Source organism: Herpailurus yagouaroundi, unplaced genomic scaffold (assembly GCF_014898765.1).
Source record: "Herpailurus yagouaroundi ecotype Mexico unplaced genomic scaffold, PumYag 192, whole genome shotgun sequence".
NCBI classification, from domain to species: domain Eukaryota; kingdom Metazoa; phylum Chordata; class Mammalia; order Carnivora; family Felidae; genus Herpailurus; species Herpailurus yagouaroundi.
In genome coordinates, this window is record NW_024412423.1 from 21,909,139 (window position 1) to 21,932,795 (window position 23,657).

Genomic DNA, 23,657 nt, shown 5'->3' on the forward strand with positions numbered 1-23,657 from the left:
ATTCGCTGTTACCAGTTTCTCATGTGTGGTTGCAGAGATATTAATGCATGTAGTTTCTTCTCTTTTTGTACAATTCAGACTATTGTTATGCATTTGTTTTTCATTTAGTAATATGTCTTGGAGGTTTTTCCATGTCAGAAGATAGTTACTTGATTCTTTTCAGTGGCTGCATAGTACTCCAGTGTGTAAATGTACCCTCATCTATTTAATCAGTTTTTTACTGATGGACCTTTGGCTTTTTCAAATCTGTGACTCTTACAAGCTGTGCAGCAGTGACCTTTCTTATAATTTATGTATAAGTGTGTCTACAGGACTAATTTCTAGATGTGTAGTTGTCTAGCTGAAAGGCATGGGCCTTTTTAATTTTGATGAATGTTGTCAAATTTTCTTCCAGAGTGATGATATCAGTTTATGTTCACCAGAGACATGAGTGCCTTTTCTCCCCTGTCTTCATCAACAGAATATTATCAGACTTTTTGATCTTTACCAAACTGATAGATTTAACTTAGTTTCCCACCCCCACCAACTTTCCTGAGATACACTTGACTTAAAACTTAGTATTAATTTGTACTTCTTTTATCATGTATGACTTTGAGAAGTTTTTATGTTTAAGAACCATTTGAGGGGCGCCTGGGTGGCGCAGTCGGTTAAGTGTCCGACTTCAGCCAGGTCACGATCTCGCGGTCCGTGAGTTCGAGCCCCGCGTCGGGCTCTGGGCTGATGATGGCTCAGAGCCTGGAGCCTGTTTCCGATTCTGTGTCTCCCTCTCTCTCTGCCCCTCCCCCGTTCGTGCTCTGTCTCTCTCTGTCTCAAAAATAAATAAATGTTAAAAAAAAAAAAATTAAAAAAAAAAAAAGAACGATTTGATTTTTTTTGTTATCTGTTATGTCCTTGACTCATTTACAAAAATTGGGTGGTTGATCTTTTTCATATTAATTTGTAGGAATTATTCATGTTGAGGAAATATGTACTGCAAGTACAGCTTACTGTTTGTCTTTTAATTTTGTTTGTTGGTTTTTATTGCCATACAGAAAAAAAATTTAATGTAGTAATATTTACCTGTTTTTAGTAGTGGTGTAAAGTTTTCTGCCTATAGAATTCATACATTTCTTGTTAAGTTTATTCCTAGATAATTTTTGGTGCCGTTTTAGATGGGATCTTTTCTTCTAATATGTTTTCTAATTAGTTGTTGTTAGTATAAAAAGGCTTTTTTTTTTTTTGGCTTGACTTTACTTGGAAATCGTCTTGACTTTAATGGGAATATTCTACTATTTCCCTTTTAAGAATAATATTACCTTTTGGACTGAGACTGTGTTCCTTTATTTAAAGAGGGGTCCAATTTGGGTTCTTACTAATAGTTGTTATGATGAACAGTGATGATTACCCATGTAGCCAATTTTGGTATGTACATTTTGATGCTGTGGTTACATGTTCCTGTATTACCCTCCAAATATAAAGCAATTTTTGTACTCATTACTTGCTATAAAGAGAAAACAATTGATAACAACAAAAAGAGAGGCCATATATTCTTATTTCATTAAGAGTTTTAATACATAAGCAATACTGAATTTATCAAATATCTTTTCAGAATTTGTAGAAGTCATGATTTTTCTCTTGATTGGTTAATATGGTGAAATATATCATTATATTTCTTATATTGAGCATTCCTTAGAATAAATCCCATTTGTTCATGGTGTTTTGCTAGGTTTTGTTTATTAAGATTTTACTTAATGTGAGATCAATCTATAGTTTTATTATTTTAAAAAAAAATTTTTTTTTCAACGTTTATTTATTTTTGGGACAGAGAGAGAGCATGAACGGGGGAGGGGCAGAGAGAGAGGGTATAGTTTTATTATTATATGCTATCTTTGTGGGAATTTGGAGACAGTGTTATGGTAGTTTATAAAAATAATTTGGATATGTTCCACTTTTTCTGTGCTCTGGAACAGTTTAGTTAGTATTAGGGTTAACTCTGCTTTCAAGGTTTTGTAGAATTTTTCTTTGAAATGACTGGGAACTGTTACTTTTCCGTGTCACTCTCGTTTGTATGTTTTTGTCTTCTGGGATCAGTTTTGATAATTTTTATGAAGGAACTATTTTACCTATGTTTCAAAATTTATTTGTATAAATACTTGTATCTGTTTAAAATTACCTTTTTGTATGTTTTGAAAAAAAATTTTAAATGTTTATTTATTTTGAGAGTGAGCAGGGGTGGGGTAGGGACAGAGAGAGAGAGAGACAGAAGATCCAAAGCAGGCTCTGCACTGATAGCAGTGAGGTTGGTGTGGGGCTTGAACTCGCAAACCATGAGATCATGACCTGAGCTGAAGTTGGATGCTTAACTGACTGAGCCACCCACGTGCCCCAAAGTATCTTATTTTCTGTTACATAATTTTTACAGCTTTTGGATTTATTAGTTTTGCCATTTTTCTTTCATGTTCATTTACATCTGCTGTTCTCTTTATAGTCATTCTTGTTCTCCTGCCTTCATTAATTTTTATTTATTTGTTTATGAACTTAATTTATTTGTTTTTACTCTTTCATTTTCTTAAGCATGTAAAGATGTTTATTCTGATCATTGCTTTACACATATCCTGTATGTAGTGCATACATTATTAATTTCTATTCAGTTTCAGTTGTGATTTCTTCTTTTAATCAAGAATTTAAAAGGAGGATTTAAAAAAATTTCCAGGTAGTACTTTTTGCTACTTTTGTTTTTAATTTAATCAGAGGATGTCGTCAGCACTGTTTCTACTTTTTGGAATTTATTGAGATTTTCTTTGTGGGCCAATATATGTTCAATTTCTGTGAGCGTTCAGTAAATATTTTATTTAAAAATTTTTTTAATGTTTATTTATTTTTGAGAGAGAGACAGAATGCGAGTGGGTTGGGGCAGAGAGAGAGGGAGGCACAGAATCCAAAGCAGGGTCCAGGCTCTGAGCTGTCAGCACAGAGCCTGACACGGGGCTTGAACTCATGAGGCTTTGAGCTGTGAGATCATGACCTGAGCCGAAGTTGACCACTTAACCGACTGAGCCACCCAGGCACCCCTCTGCCTCATTGATTTTGTTGCTATGTTATTTGTAGTATAGCTATTCATAATTATTCAATCCTCATTGAAGATACACTTTATACATTAAAAAAAAATTTTTTTTTACGTTTGCCTGTGTCTTTATTTCCAGCATTTGAGGTTTGCTTTGTGACTCATGTAGTTTTCTCTTCTTCTTCTTCATTTTTTTTTTTTTTTTTTGATAGGGGATAGGGGCAGAGAGAGATTCTTAAGCAGTCTCCATGCCCAACCCAGAGCCCAACGAGGGCTTCTTTCCCACGACTGTGAGATCATGACCTGAACCGAAATCAAGAGTTGGACACTCATTCAAACCCTTTTTTCTTTTTAAGTTTTATTTATTTTTCTTTTTTAAGTTTTTACTTATTATGCAGTAGTCTCTGCACCCAATGTGGAGCTCGAATTCATGACCCTGGGATCAGGAGTTGCATGCTCCACCACCTGAGCCAGCTAGGTGCCCCAATGTTCTCTTCTTTTCAGTTGGATTATGGCTCTTTATGTTTATTGATTGGAAAGATGTTTGGTCTTGTTAACCATGACGGAGCCGATGTAATTTTTTCTCCCTTCATTTAAATCATGATGGATTTGTGTTTTCTTTGCTTCATTTGAATTGTGTTTTCTTTGACCTAATTGTGAATGCTTTTATTATTATTTTTGTTTTTCTTGTGGACGCTATTATACCTATAATTTTACACAGCATACTTAATCCTCTATTCTTTAGATTACATTTATTTTATTTTATTATTTTATTTTTTAAGTTTATTTATTTTGAGAGAGAAAGAACCAGTGGAAGAAGGGCAGAGGGGGGATAGAAGATCTGAACTGGGTTCCACACTGACAGCAGGGAGCCCAATGCAGGGCTCAAAGTCATGAACTGTGAGATCATGACCTGAGCCAAAGTTGGACGCTCAGCTGATTGAGTCACCCAGGCAGCCCTTTAGATAGCATTTCTTTAGATAGTGATATTCCCACTGAGCAATATCAAAATTGAATTTCTACTTTCTTCTACTTTCCCTTCACCATGCAGTTTTGTTTCATTTTATTTTTAGTTGAGTGCTTTAAATCTACTTTGGATCTTTCAACTTTCAGACTTTTTAAACTTTCATTTACCTTTTCCATTTCTTCCCCTTTTCTTCCATCTCTTCTAATAGTTAATAACATTGCATTGCATTTCATGACTATAGTCCCTACAGTTGTTTTAAATATATTCCTAGAGCTGAGTCAGTTTGTTGCTTACTGTCTGTACCTTTGGTACCGTTTTTCCATCCATTGGTAGTTACTTATATTTCATCCTTTAATAAAAATTTCCATAGAAAGGATGAAGAGGATGCATTACATTTGAACAACAGTTTAGTTGGGTATAAAATTCTTTGCACTTTGGTTTCCTTAAGTCTTTATAGGCATCGCTCCTCTGATTTCTGTGTTAAATGTTGGCACGTGGAAGTTTGAAGTTGGCCAGGTTATTTTTCTTTGTATAAATGAATTGATCCTTTTGACTAGATGCCAAAAGGATTTTTTAAGTCTTTAAATTCACTAACTTCACTGGGATGGTAGAAATGGTTGAATTCTTACAATCAATAGATTTAAATCTTTTATTTCTGGGAAAATTTTTGAGTTATATCTCTAATTTCTTTCTGTGTTTATTGTTGTCTTACTCAAAAAAGTTACCTTTATGTTAGATCCACTTTGTCTTCCGTACTTATTTTTAATTCTTATAAACTCTTATCAATTTCTAGTTCATTTTGTCCATCTTCTCAGACCTATCCTCTAAGCTTCTCACTGGATTGCTAGTGGTGTCTATTCTGCCTTGGGCTCCTGACAGTTTTCTTTGGTGGAGTGGTTTTAGAAAGCCTGTACTTATAGCTAGCTCAAGGCTTTTAGGTTCCAACTGGCATTCTGGTAACAAATAGCTAGGGCTGTAAAAAGAAATCTTAGAAAGAAGGGACAGATGCTTTTCACCATCTGCCAGTTTTGCTGTTTATTCCTGTTCCTTCTTTATTAATGCCAGATAATCAGAATTCCCTTTTGAGGTTTTGCTTTTTTCCTCTCCACTCATTTCACTTCCTTGCAGAAATCCTTTTTACTTTAATTTGAATGAGTATTGTTATGCATGTTTTTAATTTGTGGATTTAAAAATATTTGGGGGATTATTTGGTTCTGTTATATGGAAGAAGGATTATGAAATTGTCTCCTTGCTCCCAGAGCAGAAGCAAGCGTTCTCTCCCTAGGGAAGAATTAGTAGTAGATCCTGTGTAAATGGTTTATTGGGCTTTGTGATATTTAATTAAATGCAAATATTAGGTGACAGTTGAAATATGTAAAGCAGAGGAATACACAGATTTGGAGGATCTTTGGAAGTGCCCTTTATTTTCCACCCCTTTTACGCCCTATGTAGGTATGGTAGGTTTTTCTTTGGTCAGTGCACCTCTTAGGGTGTGAGTATTCTCTTTAAGTCCTATCTGTTATAGGGTAGATTTTGCTGCCATGCTGAGAGCATGCTGGTAATTAAAAATTTGAGGAGCGCTTCTGACTATGTTCAAATCATCCCCTTGATCCACTTGGTTCTTTGGAAATAGTAAGGGATGCTAAATGTCACTTTGGACCTTTAGGGTAACATAGTTCAAAGAAATTGTGGCCACAGGGCTTAAGAGCTTGGGTAACTGACTTTGCCCACCTAATTTCTTATCATTAAGCTGTTTTCCTCAGTCAGTGTGCATCAGGGTATTACTCCATAGTATATTCTCTATTTGTCTGGGATTTATGGCATGTGGGAAAAGGAAAATGCCATTCTTCTGGGAGACACCAACTGGAATCTTCGATTTACAAGACCGTGATTCTCACTTATAGTTGCATTCTGTAGGGTTTATCATATGCAGTTTTGGCCAGAGCAGTGCATGGTAGCAGTGTGTGCCATTGCTGATCTCTTACTTGGGGCCAGGAGCTGTGCTGAGTGCTTGTATGTCACCCATCTCATTTTTATTAGGGTGACTACATACTGCTTTTTATTATGATCCCCAGTTTACTGACCAGAGAACCGAGGCTCACGTGACAGGTTGTAGAGCTGGAATTTAAATTCAGCACTTTCTGGTTCAAAATCCCCTGCCTTTAATGACTGTATTACTATCTCTCAGGGGGAGTGCTTAACTTTGGAAGCCTTTTAAAGCTAAACAAGAGTACAGCGTTATAGGCAAACAGACTAAAAATTCTCATTATACATCATTTAATGCAGGTTAATTCTGTATTTGAATAAGATTTTTTTCAGTTTATTTATTTATTTTGACAGAGAGTGTGAGCAGGGAAGGGGCAGAGAGAGAGAGAGGGAGAGAGAGGGAGGGAGAGAATCCAGAGCAGGCTCCGTGCTGTTAGCACGGAGCCCGACATGGGGCTCGATCTCATAGAACATGAGATTGTGACCTGAGCCGAAATCAAGAGTCCAGTGCTTAACCGACTGAGCCACGCAGGTGCCCTGTATTTGAATAAGTAAAACAGACTTTCACTTTTGACTTGTTCTTCCCCTCACATAACCTAGAGAATCAGATTATGAAATGAGAAGAGGTAGGGGAGTGAATATTGTTTTCTACTAATAATTCCATACATGGTTAAGTGGATTTTACTTGAATGTTCTTCCTTTTCCTGACAGGTAAAACCTTCAGGCCTTTAATATCAAAATGGGAGTATTTATCCTGAATAAAATCATTCTGTGATAGGAATCATAATGAGTGACACAGAATGGATTAAAAAATGGCATCTTCTAGGGGCACTTGTACCCCAATGTTTATAGCAGCACTTTCAACAATAGCCAAATTATGGAAAGAGCCTAAATGTCCATCAACTGATGAATGGATAAAGAAATTGTGGTTTATATACACAATGGAATACTATGTGGCAATGAGAAAGAATGAAATATGGCCTTTTGTAGCAACGTGGATGGAACAGGAGAGTGTTATGCTAAGTGAAATAAGCCATACAGAGAAAGACAGATACCATATGTTTTCACTCTTATGTGGATCCTGAGAAACTTAACAGAAGACCATGGGGGAGGGGAAGGAAAAAGAAAAACGGTTAGAGAGGGAGGGAGCCAAAACATAAGAGACTCTTAAAAACTGAGAACAAACTGAGGGTTATTGGGGGGTGGGAAGGAGGGGAGGGTGGGTGATGGGAACTGAGGAGGGCACCTGTTGGGATGAGCACTGGGTGTTGTATGGAAACCAATTTGACAATAAATTTCATATTTTAAAAAAATGGCATCTTCTGTATTTATCACTAACTTGGAAATCCACTCTTCTGTCAGTTGGGTGATCTGAAAAACATGGCTCAGCTAATATCAGATTGGATTTTCTGGATATGGGTAATAAAATTGAATATTTGTTTATGTGGCTACAGTAGGTACTGCCCTATGAATTCTATAAATTTGTAGTTAATGTGCCATTACCTTAGAGTCTTACCGAGTATTTCTGCTTTCTGGACACATGAGAGACAGACCCTCGTATTGTTAGCGATTGTCTTCATAAAAATTGGAAAACAAGCAAAAGGAAAAAAGTTTATCATCCTCTCAGAACAGGTTTGCCTTCCACTTAGCACAATTAGGTGTGCACTTTCCCTGTGGTATGAAGACAGAGTCCTGCAGGTCTGCACTTAGGCCTGTGGCCAAATCTGCCTCCCTGTGCCCCGAGGAGGTCCGCTTTCTGTTCCTCATGGCCGTGCTGGGCAACAGTGAGAAGACCCACAGCAGGCAAGACAGTCTTTCCTGTTTCACTCTAGATGTCAAAAAACAGTCTTTTATCCTTTCCTGTCTTCTCTGGGAAATAGGATGGGGAAGTTTTTCATTTCTGCCAGTGCTTTTGCTTAAGACACACTTGGAAGTTATTTTTCCAAGTCTTGGGGTTGATGCCTTAGTTTGCAACCCAGTCACCAAACAAAAGGAGTGGTGATACTGGAAAAGTAACCCATAAGATTGGGATCCAGGTAGTGAGATCCAGGGCACTAGGTTGAAGGGAAATTATTCCCGTGCTATTTTGGAGGGTCTTGTCCTGAGGACAATTAAACAGTCCAGACAGGTCACTGGGTGAGACCAATTTCCTGGTTGTTTATTTGAGTCTGATTGTTTTTCACTGTTGAGCAGCAGTTCACGGTCCTGCTACACCATTCCCCAGCTCTCTGGAAAGCAGTCCCTTTCATATTTGATTTCTCCAGGCTTCCCTAAGGATCCTAGCTTTGTCTTCATCTGGCTGGATTGCTCTGGTCTCTCTCTGTCTCAGGTCCAGGGTAGAGGGCAGTGCCACTAATCAGTTTCAGTTCCATCTCATGCAGGCATTTGGCTTTATGTCCCGAGTTGCCCTGCAAGCCGAGAAGATGAATCACCACCCGGAATGGTTCAATGTGTATAACAAGGTAACTAAATTGCCTTATTTGGGGATCACCTTAGCTATGGGGTTCAGGAAACTTCATTCTTCCTTGTCATCCTCTGCAGCCAAGTGTCATTGTGCTTTATGAAAGTGTTCTTTCTCATTCTTTTGCTGAGAACCCCTGTGTATTATTGCAAATTAGTAACAAATTTTCATATCTGCTCAAGAGAGCAATGACAAAGTTCTATTTTCATGCTTGTCTTCTATTGAAACTAATAGGAGCGAGCTAGGCCAAGTTGGGCTTCTGGATTACACTTGAAAATCAGCCAGGCAGATAAATTTGTGAAAGAAATGGTAGCAAATAAGAAAGATAGGGCCTCGTTTGTCTTATTGAAATAAATATGCTCAAGAACTGTGCTTTAAATAATAACTGTTTATTAAATTCTGTATTCTAAGTGGCAACTGGCTTTCTAAAGACAAAGAGCAGGTGAAAAAGATTTTATGTAGTTTTTTAGGGGGCACAGTAGGGACAATCATGGTACCCCCCGAAAAATGTCCTTGCCTTTATGGCCATGACATTTGGAATATCTTACCATCTAGATTTCTATGCAGTTCTGTTTTCTCTTTAAAAGTCCTCTTTGAAAAAAGAGAAAATTTCCTGATGTACTTGGGATTTATTAGAGTAATTCAGAACATGCAGGTACCACGATAAACTTTTCTTTCCTAGTTTCTTCTCTTTGTCCATAATTTTACTTTTGCTTTTTAATTTATTTTTCAAGAAGTGACAGTCTGTTCCTCCACCCCACCCCCACCCCACTTCCCTAATTTGGAAATGGGCTTTTCTGAACGTGGTTGCTAAGATATTACATTTGATAGCTTGGTTTTTCTCAGTGGCCTGAAAATAGTCATGTAATTAAAGTAATGGGAGTTAAAATGGAACCTTAGTCTCTCTCTCTCTCTCTTTTTTTTTTTTTTTTTTTTGAGAGACAAGATTTGAGATGCTGGCAGCTGAATTGCCCTTCATATGAGAGGACCTTTTTATCCCTGGGCGGCTGCTGGGCCCAACCTGAAGCAGACTCTGTCCCTGGAGTTTACTGGGTTTTGGAAATGCTGTGATGATTTGTAATGTAGTATTTTGTAAATCATTTAACCTCCCTAATTCTCAAATGTGAATGTGAATAATAGATTGATTTCTGAACCACCAAAGATGAGTACCATGAATTGCAAGCTACAGGTTTTAAAAACTACCTTTGTGTCTCTTAGGTGCAGATAACCCTAACCTCGCATGACTATGGTGGACTGACCAAGAGAGATGTGAAACTGGCCAAGTTTATTGAAAAAGCAGCTGCTTCTGTGTGATTTCTTCCCAAATGCATGTCAAACCCTGTACACATCTTAGTTGTCATGTATGTTGAAGGCAGTTTACGTGAACAAATTAAGTTGTAAATTTAAGCTCACCTTTTGCACAGTCTTGTACAATCAGTGCTTAATTACAAAATGATTTAAACTTGAGCCTGAGGTATTTTTCATTATTTCTAATTGTAAACATGAGGCAAACCAACCAAGGTAATTATATTCATAATAGTCAAAGAGAGAAATAGCATTCTTTCTCTGTTTTATTTTGTTTTTATTTTTGAGAAAGAGAGCGCATGCATGAGCAAGTGGGGGAGGGAGAGAGGGAGACATGGAATTTGAAGCAGGCTCCAGGCTCCGTGCTGTCACTGCAAAGCCCCATATGGGGCTAGAACTCATGAACTGTGACATCATGACGTGACATGAAGTGGGATGCTTAACCTACTGAGCCACCCAGGCACCGGAGAAATAGCATTCTTGAAGACCAGAAATTGGGATGGGGGGTATTCACACATTTTATAACCCAGAAATCCAAGTGATTATGGTGACTTTGCCAATGCACTGTGTTGGAGGATAGTTGTACGGTAGAAAAACAGTGAACCCTGTAGGTAAAGGGTTTTAACTGCATACAATAATTCTTATGATGCCAAAGTTGATTTGGATTTTAGCTGCTATTATACCTATGTAATTAATTAGGTTACAGAAGTCACGAAAATTGGGTAAGCTTTCTTGTGTTTTATCATTTTCAGACAGGGAGTTGAAGAAGAGGACAAGTGTCTTATCCATGGCTTCTGGCAACATGGGGCGGTATAAGGACTCACTGTCACAGTGACCAACTTGCCAGGTCATTATTTGACTTATTGAGTGAAGGAGGAACCAAGGTCATTTTTAAAAATCATTTGCCATTTGTGACTCCTGAACTGAGGGTCTGTAGCCACTGAGTTAGAAGTTACTGAGCTTTTATCTAATGATAAGCTCTATTTGTTTTGTGTGTCACTGACAGGAGTAAAATGGAATATAAAGTAATCTATTATTTTTTTTTTCAACGTTTATTTATTTTGGGGACACAGAGAGACAGAGCATGAACAGGGGAGGGTCAGAGAGAGAGGGAGACACAGAATCGGAAGCAGGCTCCAGGCTCTGAGCCATCAGCCCAGAGCCCGACGCGGGGCTCAAACTCACGGACTGCGAGATCGTGACCTGGCTGAAGTCGGACGCTTAACCAACTGCGCCACCCAGGCGCCCCTAAAGTAATCTATTATTTAAAAATTGCAATAATAGTGTTCTGTGAAGGAACTCAGGAATGTACCTATTAATCAGATTAGAATGTAGATTAAAATAATTTATATATAGGGGCGCCTAATCATCCAGCTGTTGGTTTTTGGCTCAGCTCATGATCTCGGTTTGTGAGTTTGAGCCCTGCACTGGGGATTCTCTCCCCACCCCCCAAAATAAATAAATAAGCTTAAAAATTATATATATATAATATATTTATATAATTTATCATACATATATAATTTAATATATAATTGTATATTATAATATATATAATTTTTTATATATAAAAAAGAACATATATATCTATATATATGCCTATAAATATCTGTCATTTGAATATATATATGTCCAAGGAACATGTGTTCATCCCTTGAAGCATTATGGTAGTAGGATTTAACAGGGATAATCTTTGTAATCCACCTCATTTCAGAGACCAGAAAAATCAGTATGCTAGGATAAGCAAACCTTCCCCTCCTCACCCAACCCTGGCCCCAGTCAGAGAAACCACATGAGAACAGGACAAGGAGGCTGAGCTCTGGAAGGCCAGTTTTTGGCTAGGTCTCTTGGCCTGGGTGAGACAGGTATTGTCAGTTCGCCCTGTGGATATGGAGTGTGCGGGGAAGGAAGAGAGATAAGGGCCACCCAGGTTCTGTGGCTGCTGAGAGATTCTGCTTCTTAGAATTTTTTTTAGAGGAAAAGGCAAAGCTGTTGGTTTTTTTAGATTTTATTTTTTAAGTTATCTTTACACCCAACATTGGGCTCGAACTCACAACCTCAGATTAAGAGTCACGTGCTCTACTGACTGAGTCAGCAGGGTGCCCTAAAGCTATGTTTTTTGTAAAGTCTTTCCTATGTTGTAGATTGAGGAACTTTTATACATTTTATTACCAAAGATTTTTAGCTCAGTGCTTCAGTTTTTTCACATGAATTTTTAAACATGAAAAAATTTAAGCATATTTAAAAATAAAGTGAATCGTACATTGAACCCTTATGTACTCAGATTTAACAATTACCAAGAATTTACATCAGTTACTTCATATAATTCTCCATTTCTCTCTTCTTTGCTAAAAAGCTTTAAAATAGCTTAAAAACTAGGGATGCCTAGGTGGCTCAGTCAGTTGAACATCCGACTTCAGTTCAGGTCTTGATCTCTTGGTTCATGAGTTTGAGCCCCGTGTCAGGCCCTGTGCTGACAGCTTGGACCCTGGAGCCTGCTTCGGATTCTGTCTTCCTCTCTCTCTGCCCTTTCTCTGTTCACACTCTGTCTCTCTCTCTCTCAAAAATAAATAAACATTAAAAAAAATTAAGAAAAAATGCTTAGAAACTTAGTCTCAGCATGTCATTTTACCCTTACATCCTTCATAAATATCTCTAGAAAATATGGTCATTTTCTTGTATAAACCATAATGCTACTATTATACCGAACAATATAAACCACAATTTCTTTTTTTTTTTTTTTTTCAACGTTTATTTATTTTTGGGACAGAGAGAGACAGAGCATGAATGGGAGAGGGGCAGAGAGAGAGGGAGACACAGAATCAGAAACAGGCTCCAGGCTCTGAGCCATCAGCCCAGAGCCCGACGCGGGGCTCAAACTCACGGACTGCGAGATCGTGACCTGGCTGAAGTCAGACGCTTAACCGACTGCGCCACCCAGGTGCCCCTAAACCACAATTTCTTGATATCACCCAGTACCCAGGCAAAATCAAATTTCCTGGAAGGTCAGGAATGCCTCTGGACAGTAATTTTGTTCTAATTAGGATCCGTGTGAGTCCACCCATCACATCTGCTCTCTTTATTCTTTCAATCTAGAGCCAGCAAGCTCCCCTTCTTTCCCTGTTTGCCCCATGTCATTGACTTATTGTGTAAGTGGGGTCAGGTGTCCTGTAGAGGATCCCACCTTCTGAATTTGTTCCTTTTGGTGTCATTTAACTTGTTTCACTGTACCCTGAATGGAAACTTTCCCCCTTATTTTGAATGCAAGCCTGAGGGGCTCAACTTGTTGGCTGTTAACATACACCACATATTAACACAGTGGAGGGAGCAGGATATGGCTTGTAATTGCAGTGGTGAAGACCCGAGAATGCATCTACTAATTAGCAGCTACATGAGGGTTTGACATAAGGTCCTTGTTAAGGGTTGTCGTGTCTGCTGGAACTCACAAACTTTACTGTAGAGAATTAGAGATCTCGTATGAGAAGGCTGTAGAAATACTCATTGTGGTAAATTCCAACAGAATGAATCTCCAGACATTCTTCAAGTAACTGACCTATCAGCCTAAAAAGACACTGTCCGAGTTGGAGGCCCCCAAATTCCCTTTTGTTCCAAACCTTTGTGTGATGGCAGTGGTTTCTCTGATATGGTAAACTTTGGTTTCCCTCCATTTTCTTTCTAAGTGATCTCTGGAGCCCAGAGGAGTGAGAGACATGAACTACGACCCCTTGTATGACTTCCATAGATAACAAACCAGGTGCCAGCATGTTTGACAGTTCCTTTCATAAACTGAAGTTAATGAAAGTCGTGAAAATAATGGTTACTTTCTGGTGTTGGTAGGAGTTAGGAGATCTTTGGCTCAACAGAATAAGCATGGTTCTTCATGTTTTTGCTCTAGACAGAAAGCGGCAGCAGGTATATTGTATTTGGACACAAACCTGACTCCCATTAGAGTGTTGAAGGATTGCAGGACTCATAGAGGTACGGGGCAAGTCTATCTGCTTTCTCATCCAATGTTCAAAAATAAGCTGGTTGAACTCTGTAACTTATGGTTTTGTGAATTTCCTACAAAACAGCAAGGGCTGTAAAAGGGTTTGGTTAGAATATGTGAACTTTTTGTTTCAGTGCCAGTTACTTGGGACGATTAAAGGAATGACTCTTGGCCAGAAGACTTGAGTCCCCAAGCTGCCATGCTCAGCTTGTGTGTCCCCAAGTGGGGCCAAGTGTGGATTGCTTCCAAAAGGGTAGAAGAGGTGGCCCTTTGGCTTCTTGTTCCAGGGTTCCCGTCCTGTCCACCTGTCCATGAGAAAATATGGATGATTTCAGTGGACCCTGGATGAGCTTGTCGCCTCTGATTCTCTTCACCAGCTGGAGTTCCATTCCCGGACTAGATGTCTTCATCAGTGACTTCAGAAACCACATTCAGATGGGCTTAGCTGTGCTGATATGGTATACTAAGAACAACTGGACTTTTCTCTGCTGCTTCCAGCTGGCCAACTTTCTTCACCCCGGCAAGCATTGTGAAAGATTTCTTTACATTCTTAATCTCCTCTCTATTTCTCCCCCAAAGTGTGCTTTTTAAAGAGGGAAGGCATGGAGGTATGTATACCTTTGGGGTTCCCGGGGATGGACTTGCACCATGCCCAGCTACTTGAGTGAGCATGAGGATCCCTGATGCCATCCATCTGTGTACTCATACAGCACACACCTGCAAAGGGCCTTCTGTGTGCCCCAGGGGGAGTGGGCGCATTGATGTATTGGGGGAAGGTGGAAACAGATTCAGATGGAGACTGTTTCAGACTGTCTCCCAGCAGCTGCTCCAGGAGACCACTGTGGGAATGTCAGCCACAAGCCCAGAAGAATTTAGGGGGCATATGACCAAAGAAGGCCGTAGGGTATAGGAAGAGCTGATCCCTGAGGGAGAGAATGTAGAGAAAGAAGCTGAAGTATGAATCTTGGGGACATTAATCAGAGTGGTTCTTCATGCTTCACTGTTGATGATTTTAAATGGAGAAACTGAATAAATCAGATGTTATTTCCCAGTTCAGTGTATTGGCTGCCTCTAAGAGTATTTTCCTAACAGGAACAGTCATATACACTTGTTTTAGAATGCCTGTGACAACAAAGGCATTGCGGTAGTTACTTCCTTTTCTTAGCGATCAAGAACTTACATGTGCACAAATTTGATCAATTTAGCCACTAAGGATTTAGTGCAGCACAGGGCTCCTCAGATCACTCTGTCTAGATTTGCCTTGGAAACCAAAGGGGTTAGGTAGGAGTATGAAAGCATGGTAAATATATTAATCCCAAGAATTGAACCGAGCAACGCTATTGCTCATGTACATAAAGTATCTCTACCCCACAGGCTTATCCCCTAAACTCTGTTTAGGAGGATCGTATGCACACAATTACATCCCCCCAATTAGCTAGTGCTGGGCATGGCTAACCTTCTCTGTTTCTACGTTTTCTTGTGTTCTAGCCCCAAACCCATCAAAATCTTTTCTGTCATTCCTGGTGTCTCCAGTCCAGTCTTGTGCCCTAGAGTTATGCTATTGGCTTCTAGAACTCAGAGAACTTTGTTTTTCCCTCTTATATGACCCTTATCTCTTTCTAACACATTAAGGGACTTTGTCTATCCGATGGGGATACTTCTGAACAAGGAAGGGCTTTTGTCTGCTTTAGCTCTAGCATCTGTCTCTCACCTTTAGCCTGGAGCTTTATAGTTCCTGTGTACTCATAACCCTTTGGCTGACCTGAGGTGCTTAGTCTCCCAGGGAAGACAAGCTGTCTGCATAGGTCAGATGGGGAGGATTTTACTCCAGGGAACTGCAGACTACCACTATACTGGAATGCCCAAGAGTGACCTCATAAAGCAAGGGTTCCTTTTGTGGGCCCTGCTCTGTGGCCTCTCGGGATCTAGATGCCAAGGAGATCTCTAAGCATAGATTTTCTGTTGGATGATTAAATCAAAGAATAAAAATGGAAAATTTTTTTGGGAAAATGCCTCAACAGTTTCATTACCAGAAGGACACAAGAGTCATTTCAAGCTCGCTGTTGGATAATGCCTCAAAGCCATTCTATTCGAGATTTGGGAGCTTTCAGTAAATATCCTTTATTTCTCTTGCTTGTTAAGAAATGCGCAAATGGCAGCTTGGGGGCAGGGTATCAATGTTCTCTTAGCTCTTCCCGTACACGCTCCTCCGCTGCCCAAAACAAGGTGCATGCCCTTGAGAATCTGCCTTCTGTGGCTGGTAAGGTTGGTGGAGGCTTAGCCAAACCCTTTGCTTCTTTGGCCTTAATATTATGACTGGCTATTTAAGTCAACATTCAGTTGTGCTCTTATTTGACCCGTACACTGAATTTGACTCTCTGTTGCCCTTTTTTACTTTTTACCTTTTTGTCATTTTTACTTTGCTTTTATTAGCTACTGTGTTAGAAAATTTGAAGATTTTTTGGGGGGATAATAGACCTGATCTCACATCAGACAGTGAAATCATACATCTTGTTTTTATAGATTATAATAGTATATATATTCTGTATTTATTTACTGTTACAAGAGTGTATTCATTTGATACATATAATGGGAAAAAGTGATACATACTCTTTGAGAAAAATTGCAAAGCACAGATAAATATAAATAACCAAGAAAAAGAATTACCTGTAAGCTCACTTTCCATAGGCAGATACTAGTGACATTTTGGCATGTTTCCTACTCAGTTTTTTCTACCTGTTTTTGTACATTTGAGATACTTCTGAGTATACAGAGTTGTGTATCTTGTTTTTGTCTTTTGCTATACAGTGGATCATTTTTTCAAATCATCAAAAATGCACAGATATATTTTAGTATCTATATAATATTCCATGAGATGGATATTCCATAGTGTACTTAACTAGTCTTTTTTGCTAGACTTTTTAAATTGTTTTCAAGTTCTCACTACTATAAATAATGCTGGGATGCACGTGTTTGGCCATAGTCACCTCATTCCAGATTGTATTCTCTTAGGGTAGGTAGGTTCCTTGTATCAGAGGATACACTCAGTGCTAAGGCTTTTCAGAGGAGCTGGCCAATTTACATTCCTCCTGGCATTTTATGAGAATGCCTCATCACACTACACTATTGTGAGCATTAAATGCTGTTACGTTTAAGTCTTTGCTAACTTTATAAGCGAAAATGGTGGTTTCACCTAATTTGCATTCTCTTGGTTAGTAATGCTACTGAATGTTCATTACCATTTATATTTATTTCATAAATTGATTGTGTGTTTGCCTGTTTTTTCCTAGAGTGTCCAGTTTTTTTGTTTTTTTTTTTTTATCATTAATTTGTGAGTACTTGTCTGGGTGATTATTGGATTACCAGTTTTTCCTACTAGACTGAGAGGATTGAGGTTTGCTCACCTTATATGCACAGTGTCTGCTATATTGCCTGGCATGTAGTACTCATTCGATAAGAATTTGTTGAATGAGTAAATGAAGATGATGCTTTGTTTTGCTTGAGAAGTAGTGGTAACTCCCCCCTCCTCCCCCCCTCCCCCACCGAGGTCTAAAGTGAAGGTACTAAATAACTGAGTGGGGACAGAACAATTTAGGGATCATTATACATATTTCAGTGGTTATTCAGTTAGTGTTGTGTTGCAATTTTTAAATAATATTTATCTAAGTAATCTTGACACCCAACATGGGGCTCGAACTCATGACCCTGATCAAGAGTCATTGCTCTTCCAACTGAGCCAGCCAGGAGTCTCACGTTGTGTTGCAATGTGAAAGTGTATTTACATTAAAAAAATATATTTTTTTTACATTTTATTTATTTTTGAGAGAGAGAGCGCACAAGTAGGGGAGAGGCAGAGAGAGAGGGAGACACAGAATCTGAAGCAGGCTCCAGGTTCTGAGCTGTCAGCACAGAGCCCGACATGGGGCTCAAACTCACAAACCATGAGATCATGACCTGAGCTGAAGTTGGACGCTTAACCGACTGAGCCACCCAGGTGCCCCAGTATATTTAAATTTACGTTCACAGAGAGGATAGAGCAGACCCTCATCCCGACAAAAATGTGTAATGTTTGGGATCTAGTTCTGTTGTAAGATAATCGTACCTCTGCTTCAACTTTTTGACAGAAGGAAAGATGCTCAATGTCAGGAATTTGTGAAGAGAGTCATAATGAGTCATCTCTTTAAGATAATTATGATTAGTATCGTCTCCGTGAATGCCTTTTTTGTGGTCTTGTGGACTGATTATAATACAAGATACAACTTATTCACACTTTGTGAGGTAAGCAGACAAAAATGGATCCATTTTCTTCTGTTTCACCTGTTTTATTTTTGAAAATGTTATGTTTAAGGCATTTTGTTCAAGAAAATTTTCCATAGAAAAATTCTAAGGGCTTTAAAAATCTACAGTAAAATCGGGGAAGAAGGTGGCAACAGTAGCAGTGGTGACAGTGTTTTTTAATCTCCCTGAGTTTCCTCTTGAAAGCAGAGCAATTTGAGAGCAGAGCTAAAAACCGATGGGAAGCATTGAAACCCAAACTAGTTAAAAAGATATCTTTACTAAGAGCCATAACTGCACAGTGTTAGCCTCTGAAGGAGACAAAGCAGAGGGCATTCAATAAATATCCGCTGAGAGGTATGATGGGCTGATGTGAGAATAGCCCTTGATGGTGGGAAGGGCGTTGCTCATTCCAGTACTGGCTTAGTGCAAGAAGTTCTTGATAGTTTCCAGAGTGCCTAGAACAGTCTGGATATTGTAAACTTTGAAGACTGACCATCCAGGGCTCCCTTCAGGGCCGGCACTCTCCCACCCCCTGCCCACCTAGGAGAAATATTGGGAGTGGAATAAAAATTGAGCAGGGTAGGGGCCCAGAGATGAAGGAGGAAAAGGTCCAGATAAAGTTGGAGGAGGGAAACAGAACAAAGAAATCTTAAATGAGGCCACATCTTTAAAAAATTTTTTTAAGTTTATTTTTTATTTATTTTAAGAAAAAGTGTGAGTGGGGGAGGAGCAGAGAGAGAGGGAAATGGAGAATCCCAAGCAGGCTCTGCACTGTCAGCACAGAGTCCAATGTGGGGCTTGAACCCATGCAATTGTGAGATCATGACCTGAAGCTACCCCACCTTGAAACACAGCACAAAAGAGGGAGCTACATGTAGTTAGAACCACACCTTCTAAAAGTACAGGAAGGGGCAGCTGGGTGGCTCAGTTGGTTAAACATCTGACTTCAGATCAGGTCATGATCTTGTGGTTGGTGGGTTTGAGGCCCACATCAGGCTCTCTGCTGTCAGTGCAGAATCTGCTTTAGATCCTCTGTCTCCCTTTTTTTGCCCCTCCTCTGCCTCGCACATGTGCTTTCTCTCTCTCTCTCTCTCTCTCAAAAAAAAACATTAAAAAAAAAAAGTTCAGGAAAGAGTATAAAAGAGTATACTAGAAAGAGATTGAGGTAAAATCCCACAGAGAATTATTATGAAAGGAAAAAAGAGAATAAAGTGGAGAATAATACCCCTGTAGATAATGGAAGCCTACCACAAAGACATGTCCACAAAACAGAGAACTGTAGCATGTTATTTCAGAACTAGGTAAATGTTTAAGAAAATGATATGAGATAGGAAAGAACAGAGGCCAAGTGACAAAACTCAGGAAAGAATTAGAAATAGGGGCATCTGGGTGGCTCCGTCAGTTAAGTGTCCGACTTCAGTTCAGATATGATCTCATGGTTCGTGGGTTCTAGCCCTGCATCAGGCTCTGTGCTGACAGCTCAGAGCCTGGAGCCTGCTTCGGATTCTCTGCCCCTCCCCTGTTCACACTCTGTCTGTCTGTCTCTCAAAAGTAAACATTAAAAAAATTTTTTTAAAAAGAATTAGAAATAAAAGTCATTTCAAAAATGAAGATGTGGGGTGCCTGGGTGGCTCAGTTGGTTAAGTGTCAGACTTTTTTTTTTTTAATATATATATATATATATTTTTTTAACGTTTATTTATTTTTTTGGGAAAGAGAGAGACAGAGCATGAACGGGGGAGGGGCAGAGAGAGAGGGAGACACAGAATCCGAAGCAGGCTCCAGGCTCTGAGCCATCAGCCCAGAGCCCGACGCGGGGCTCGAACTCACGGACCGCGAGATCGTGACCTGGCTGAAGTCGGACGCTTAACCGACTGCGCCACCCAGGCGCCCCTTTAATATTTTTTTAATGTTTATTCTTGAGAGAAAAAGAGGAAGCACGAGTCAGGGAGGGGCAGCGAGAGAGGGAGACACAGAATCTGAAGCAGGCTCCAGGCTCTGCGCTGTCAGCACAAAGCCCAATGCGGGGCTCGAACCCATGAAATGCAAGCGTCAGCCTCTTGATTGTGGCTCAGGTCATGATCTCACAGGTTTAAGACAAGCCCTGCATCGGGCTCCATACTGAGCATGGAGTCTGCTTGGGATTCTGTCTTCTCTCTCTCTCTCTCTCTCTCTCTCTCTCTCCCTCCCTCCCTCCCTCCCTCCCTCCCTCCCCTGCTCTCTTGCTTGCTTGTGTGTTTTCTCTCTTTCAAAGGAAAAAAAGTTGAAGATGCAACTAAGAGCAATTAGGCACAATAGGTAATAGCTTAAGTGAAATATTAGATTAATGGAAGAGATTTTTAAAAATCTATAAGAAATGAAGAGATAAAAAGGATTCAAGAGAAAATGATGAATACTGAAGATGTGGGAAGAAAAGATCCAACATAAATATAATAGGAGTCCCTGAATTTGAAACAAAAACAAAGGGACAGACCAAACACAAACCTGTAATTAAGAAAAGTTACCTGAAATAAAATAATTAAAATTATATATTGAAAGAGCACACTTTGAGAATATGGATTGAGAACAATAAACCCCAGGACTTTCTAGTAAAATTATTGGACTCTAAAGGAAAGAGGTAGAGGACATTGTGAGCATCTCAATTGGATAAGGAAAAGAAAATGTTTGACAGACTTTTTTCTGGTAATGCTTTCTGCTAAAGGAAATGGAGTAATATATTTAAGATACTTGAGGGAAGAAAATGTGAATCAAGAATTCTAGATGCTGTATAACTGACTTCCAAGTATCATGCACATGGAGAAACTGTCACTGATCATTAAAACACTTGGATGATACTGTTCCCTTGAGCTCTTCCTTTGGAATCTGGTGAAGAATAAGTTTCAGCCAACCAGAATGACTAGAGATGCATCAACATTAGGATGCGGATGAGCATTAAACATAATTGTTTGTAGAAATAATCATAATTGTGGGTTAACGAGAGATTCCAGCATATAATGAATCTGTCCTCTGGCAGGGAAGATACACTATGACTAAATGGGGGGACTGGGGAGAGTTAATGCAAAAAAATTTAAAACCATTGTTAAAAGTCAGCTTAGTGGAGATACTAGTAGTCGTGTCATTTTGAGACTGTTGTGTGTGTAATACAGGATAAAGCAGATGGGTAATTATTGGACAGTTTAGTTGTGTTGTCCTCTGTGTCGTTTTTTTTTTTTAATGTTTTTTTTTTTTTTTTGAGAGAAAGCATGAGTGGGGGTGGGGCAGAGAGAGAGAGAGAGAGAGACAGACAGACAGACAGATAGACAGACAGAGGATCTGAAGCAGGTTCTGTGCTGACAGCAGAGAACCTGAAACAGGGCTCAAACTCACGAACCATGAGATCATGATGTGAGCCCAAGTCAGACGCTTAACTGACTGAGCCATCCAGGCGCCCCTCCTTTGTGTTCTTGAGAACCAGTAATAATCATGGAAGAAAGGAGAAACATATAGACGAAACTAAGTAAAAACCATGTAGTTTCACATTTAAATTTGAAACATCAGTATAAATTACTAATGTATTTCGTCCTTACTCATGAAAGATCTAGAACATTGACCGCTAAACTGTTATGCATCCTTACTGCCCACAATTTGATTTTGAAAGACCATTTCTTACTAAAACAAACAAACAAGCAAAACAGACAGATTAGAGATTCTTAGAGAAATGATTGACTGCAGGTCTAGGGCAAGAAATAGTTGGGTCAGGAGTATCTTCTCATGCACATAGCAAGGAAGCTATCAAAGATTACTGGGGTCATGTCAAAAGGACTCATGAAACGGCTTGAAGAAGAGGCTCCTACTGGACAAAGATGGGACACTTTGAGCTTCAATAAGGATAATAATTAAAATGGATTGAAACTCATCAAACAATCTATAAGTTTGCAATGATACCAAAACACTAATGTCACTTTGGAGGGTAATAAGGAACTAATCCTTTATCTCAAAAACTGTTAAATTAAGAGAAAGAATCATACATTACTAACCTTATATAAATCATATTACTGAATAATATTACATAGTAAGGGGAAACTCTCTTTACAGAAAAATCCCAGGGGCACCTGGGTGGCTCAGTCAGTTAAGCGTCCGACTTCAGCTCAAGTTGTGATCTCATGTTCGTGGGTTTGAGCTCCACATCAGGCTCTGTGCTGACAGCTCAGAGCCTGGAGCCTGCTTCGGATTTTGTGTCTCCCTCTCTCTTTGCCCCTCCCCTGCTTGTGTTTTGTCTCTCTCTCTCTCTCTCTCTCTCTCTCTCTCTCTCTCTCTCTCTCAAAAATAAATAAACATTAAAATATTAAAATAAAAAATGTTTACAATAAAAAAGAAGTATCCCAGTTAATATATGAAAAAAGAAATGATAGAATTAGGATATCGCTATTTTCATCCCCCAGTGAAGTAATGGATCTAGGCCATGAGCATCAGTGGCTGCTACCATCATAAAAGGAGAGACAGCCAGACATTATATGCCTGCTGTGAAAGAACAGAACATACAATCTTGCCAAAGAGATGAAACCTGAATCTGATCTAGCCTTTGGATCCAGCTGCCTGTTTCCGGGAAATAGAGGACAGAGGAGAATGCTGAGCTACACCATGAGTGTGCAGTCAGCAAAATCCAGACTGGCAAATTCTACCAGTCAGACTGCCTGGGTTCATCAACAAAGTGTAATGAAAGAGAAAAAGGAATGAAGACTTAAAAGACCTATCAAATTAAAAAAAAAAAATTACAATTAAACTTGAAGAATTAGTTCCAGGGATGTATACATGGGTTCCTATCTATAGAGAAATGAAGAAAGTGATTACTATGAAAATCAGGATTGTGGTGATGTAAACAAAGGACATGGTGAAATCCAGGAAAAGAGAGACTTTGGAAAATGAAGGCATTGACAAGTTCCCGTGTATATGGAAGGGTTTAGAGAGCCATAAAATGCCCAGGGCAGGACACATACTTAGAAAAGACTTGAGAAGATCCCAAGCTTTCACCTCTGGCTGATCTCTATGATCAGCACAAGTAGGAAATGAAGGCTAAGGTAGAGTTGAAAAATGGCTTGGCTAAGCATTGATGGGGTCTTCCAACACAAAGTTAGTCTGCAAAGACTAGGAGAGTTTCTTTTTCTTTTCCCTCCCCCCTCTCTTTTCTTTCTTCTCTTTCCTTCCCTTCCTCTCTTTCTTTCTTTTCTCCCTCCCTCTCTCTCTCCTTCCTTCCTTTTTAAAACAAATTTAATGTTTATTTTTGAGAGAGAGAGAGAGAGAGAACAAATGAATATGAAAGGGGGAGGAGGAGAGAGCGAGGGAGACACAGAATCTGAAGCAGGCTCCAGGCTCCAAGCTGTCAGCACAGAGCCCAACATGGGTCTCAAACCCACGAACCATGGGATGATGACCTGAGCTAAAGTTGGACACTTAACTGACTGAACCACCAGTCACCTCGTTCCTTCCTTTCTTCCTTCTTTCCTTCCTCTCTCTCTCTTTCTCTCTCTCTTTCCTTCTCTCTCTGCCTTTCTCTTTCTTCCTTCCCTCCCCCTTCCCTCCTTCCTCTTCTTTTCTTTTTCCTTTCCTTTCCTTTCCTTTCCTTTCCTTTCCTTTCCTTTCCTTTCCTTTCCTT

The 23,657-nt window shown here is 39.4% G+C and overlaps 2 protein-coding genes across 7 annotated transcripts in view; both read left to right on the forward strand.

The window, feature by feature from the left end:
- Window positions 1-23,657, forward strand: part of PCBD2 (pterin-4 alpha-carbinolamine dehydratase 2) — an 80,791-nt gene that overhangs the window by 43,307 nt on the left and 13,827 nt on the right. For 2 of the 6 annotated variants that reach the window (XM_040444510.1, XM_040444514.1), the window contains 2 exons: window positions 8,363-8,458; window positions 9,676-9,924. In XM_040444510.1, coding sequence (XP_040300444.1) covers window positions 8,363-8,458; window positions 9,676-9,771 — 192 coding nt within the window. In that variant the 3' untranslated portion in view covers window positions 9,772-9,924. Of the gene's footprint in view, window positions 1-8,362; window positions 8,459-9,675; window positions 9,925-10,514; window positions 10,610-23,657 lie in introns of those variants that run through there. The other 4 variants (XM_040444513.1, XM_040444515.1, XM_040444511.1 and 1 more) reach the window with 3 other exon arrangements.
- The window catches only part of CATSPER3 (cation channel sperm associated 3), a 40,554-nt gene continuing 29,529 nt past the window's right edge, over window positions 12,633-23,657 (forward strand). The window contains exons 1-2 of the mRNA XM_040444507.1: window positions 12,633-15,857; window positions 17,872-18,025. Of these exons, the coding sequence (XP_040300441.1) occupies window positions 15,736-15,857; window positions 17,872-18,025 (276 nt within the window). The 5' untranslated portion in view covers window positions 12,633-15,735. The remainder of the gene's footprint in view (window positions 15,858-17,871; window positions 18,026-23,657) is intronic.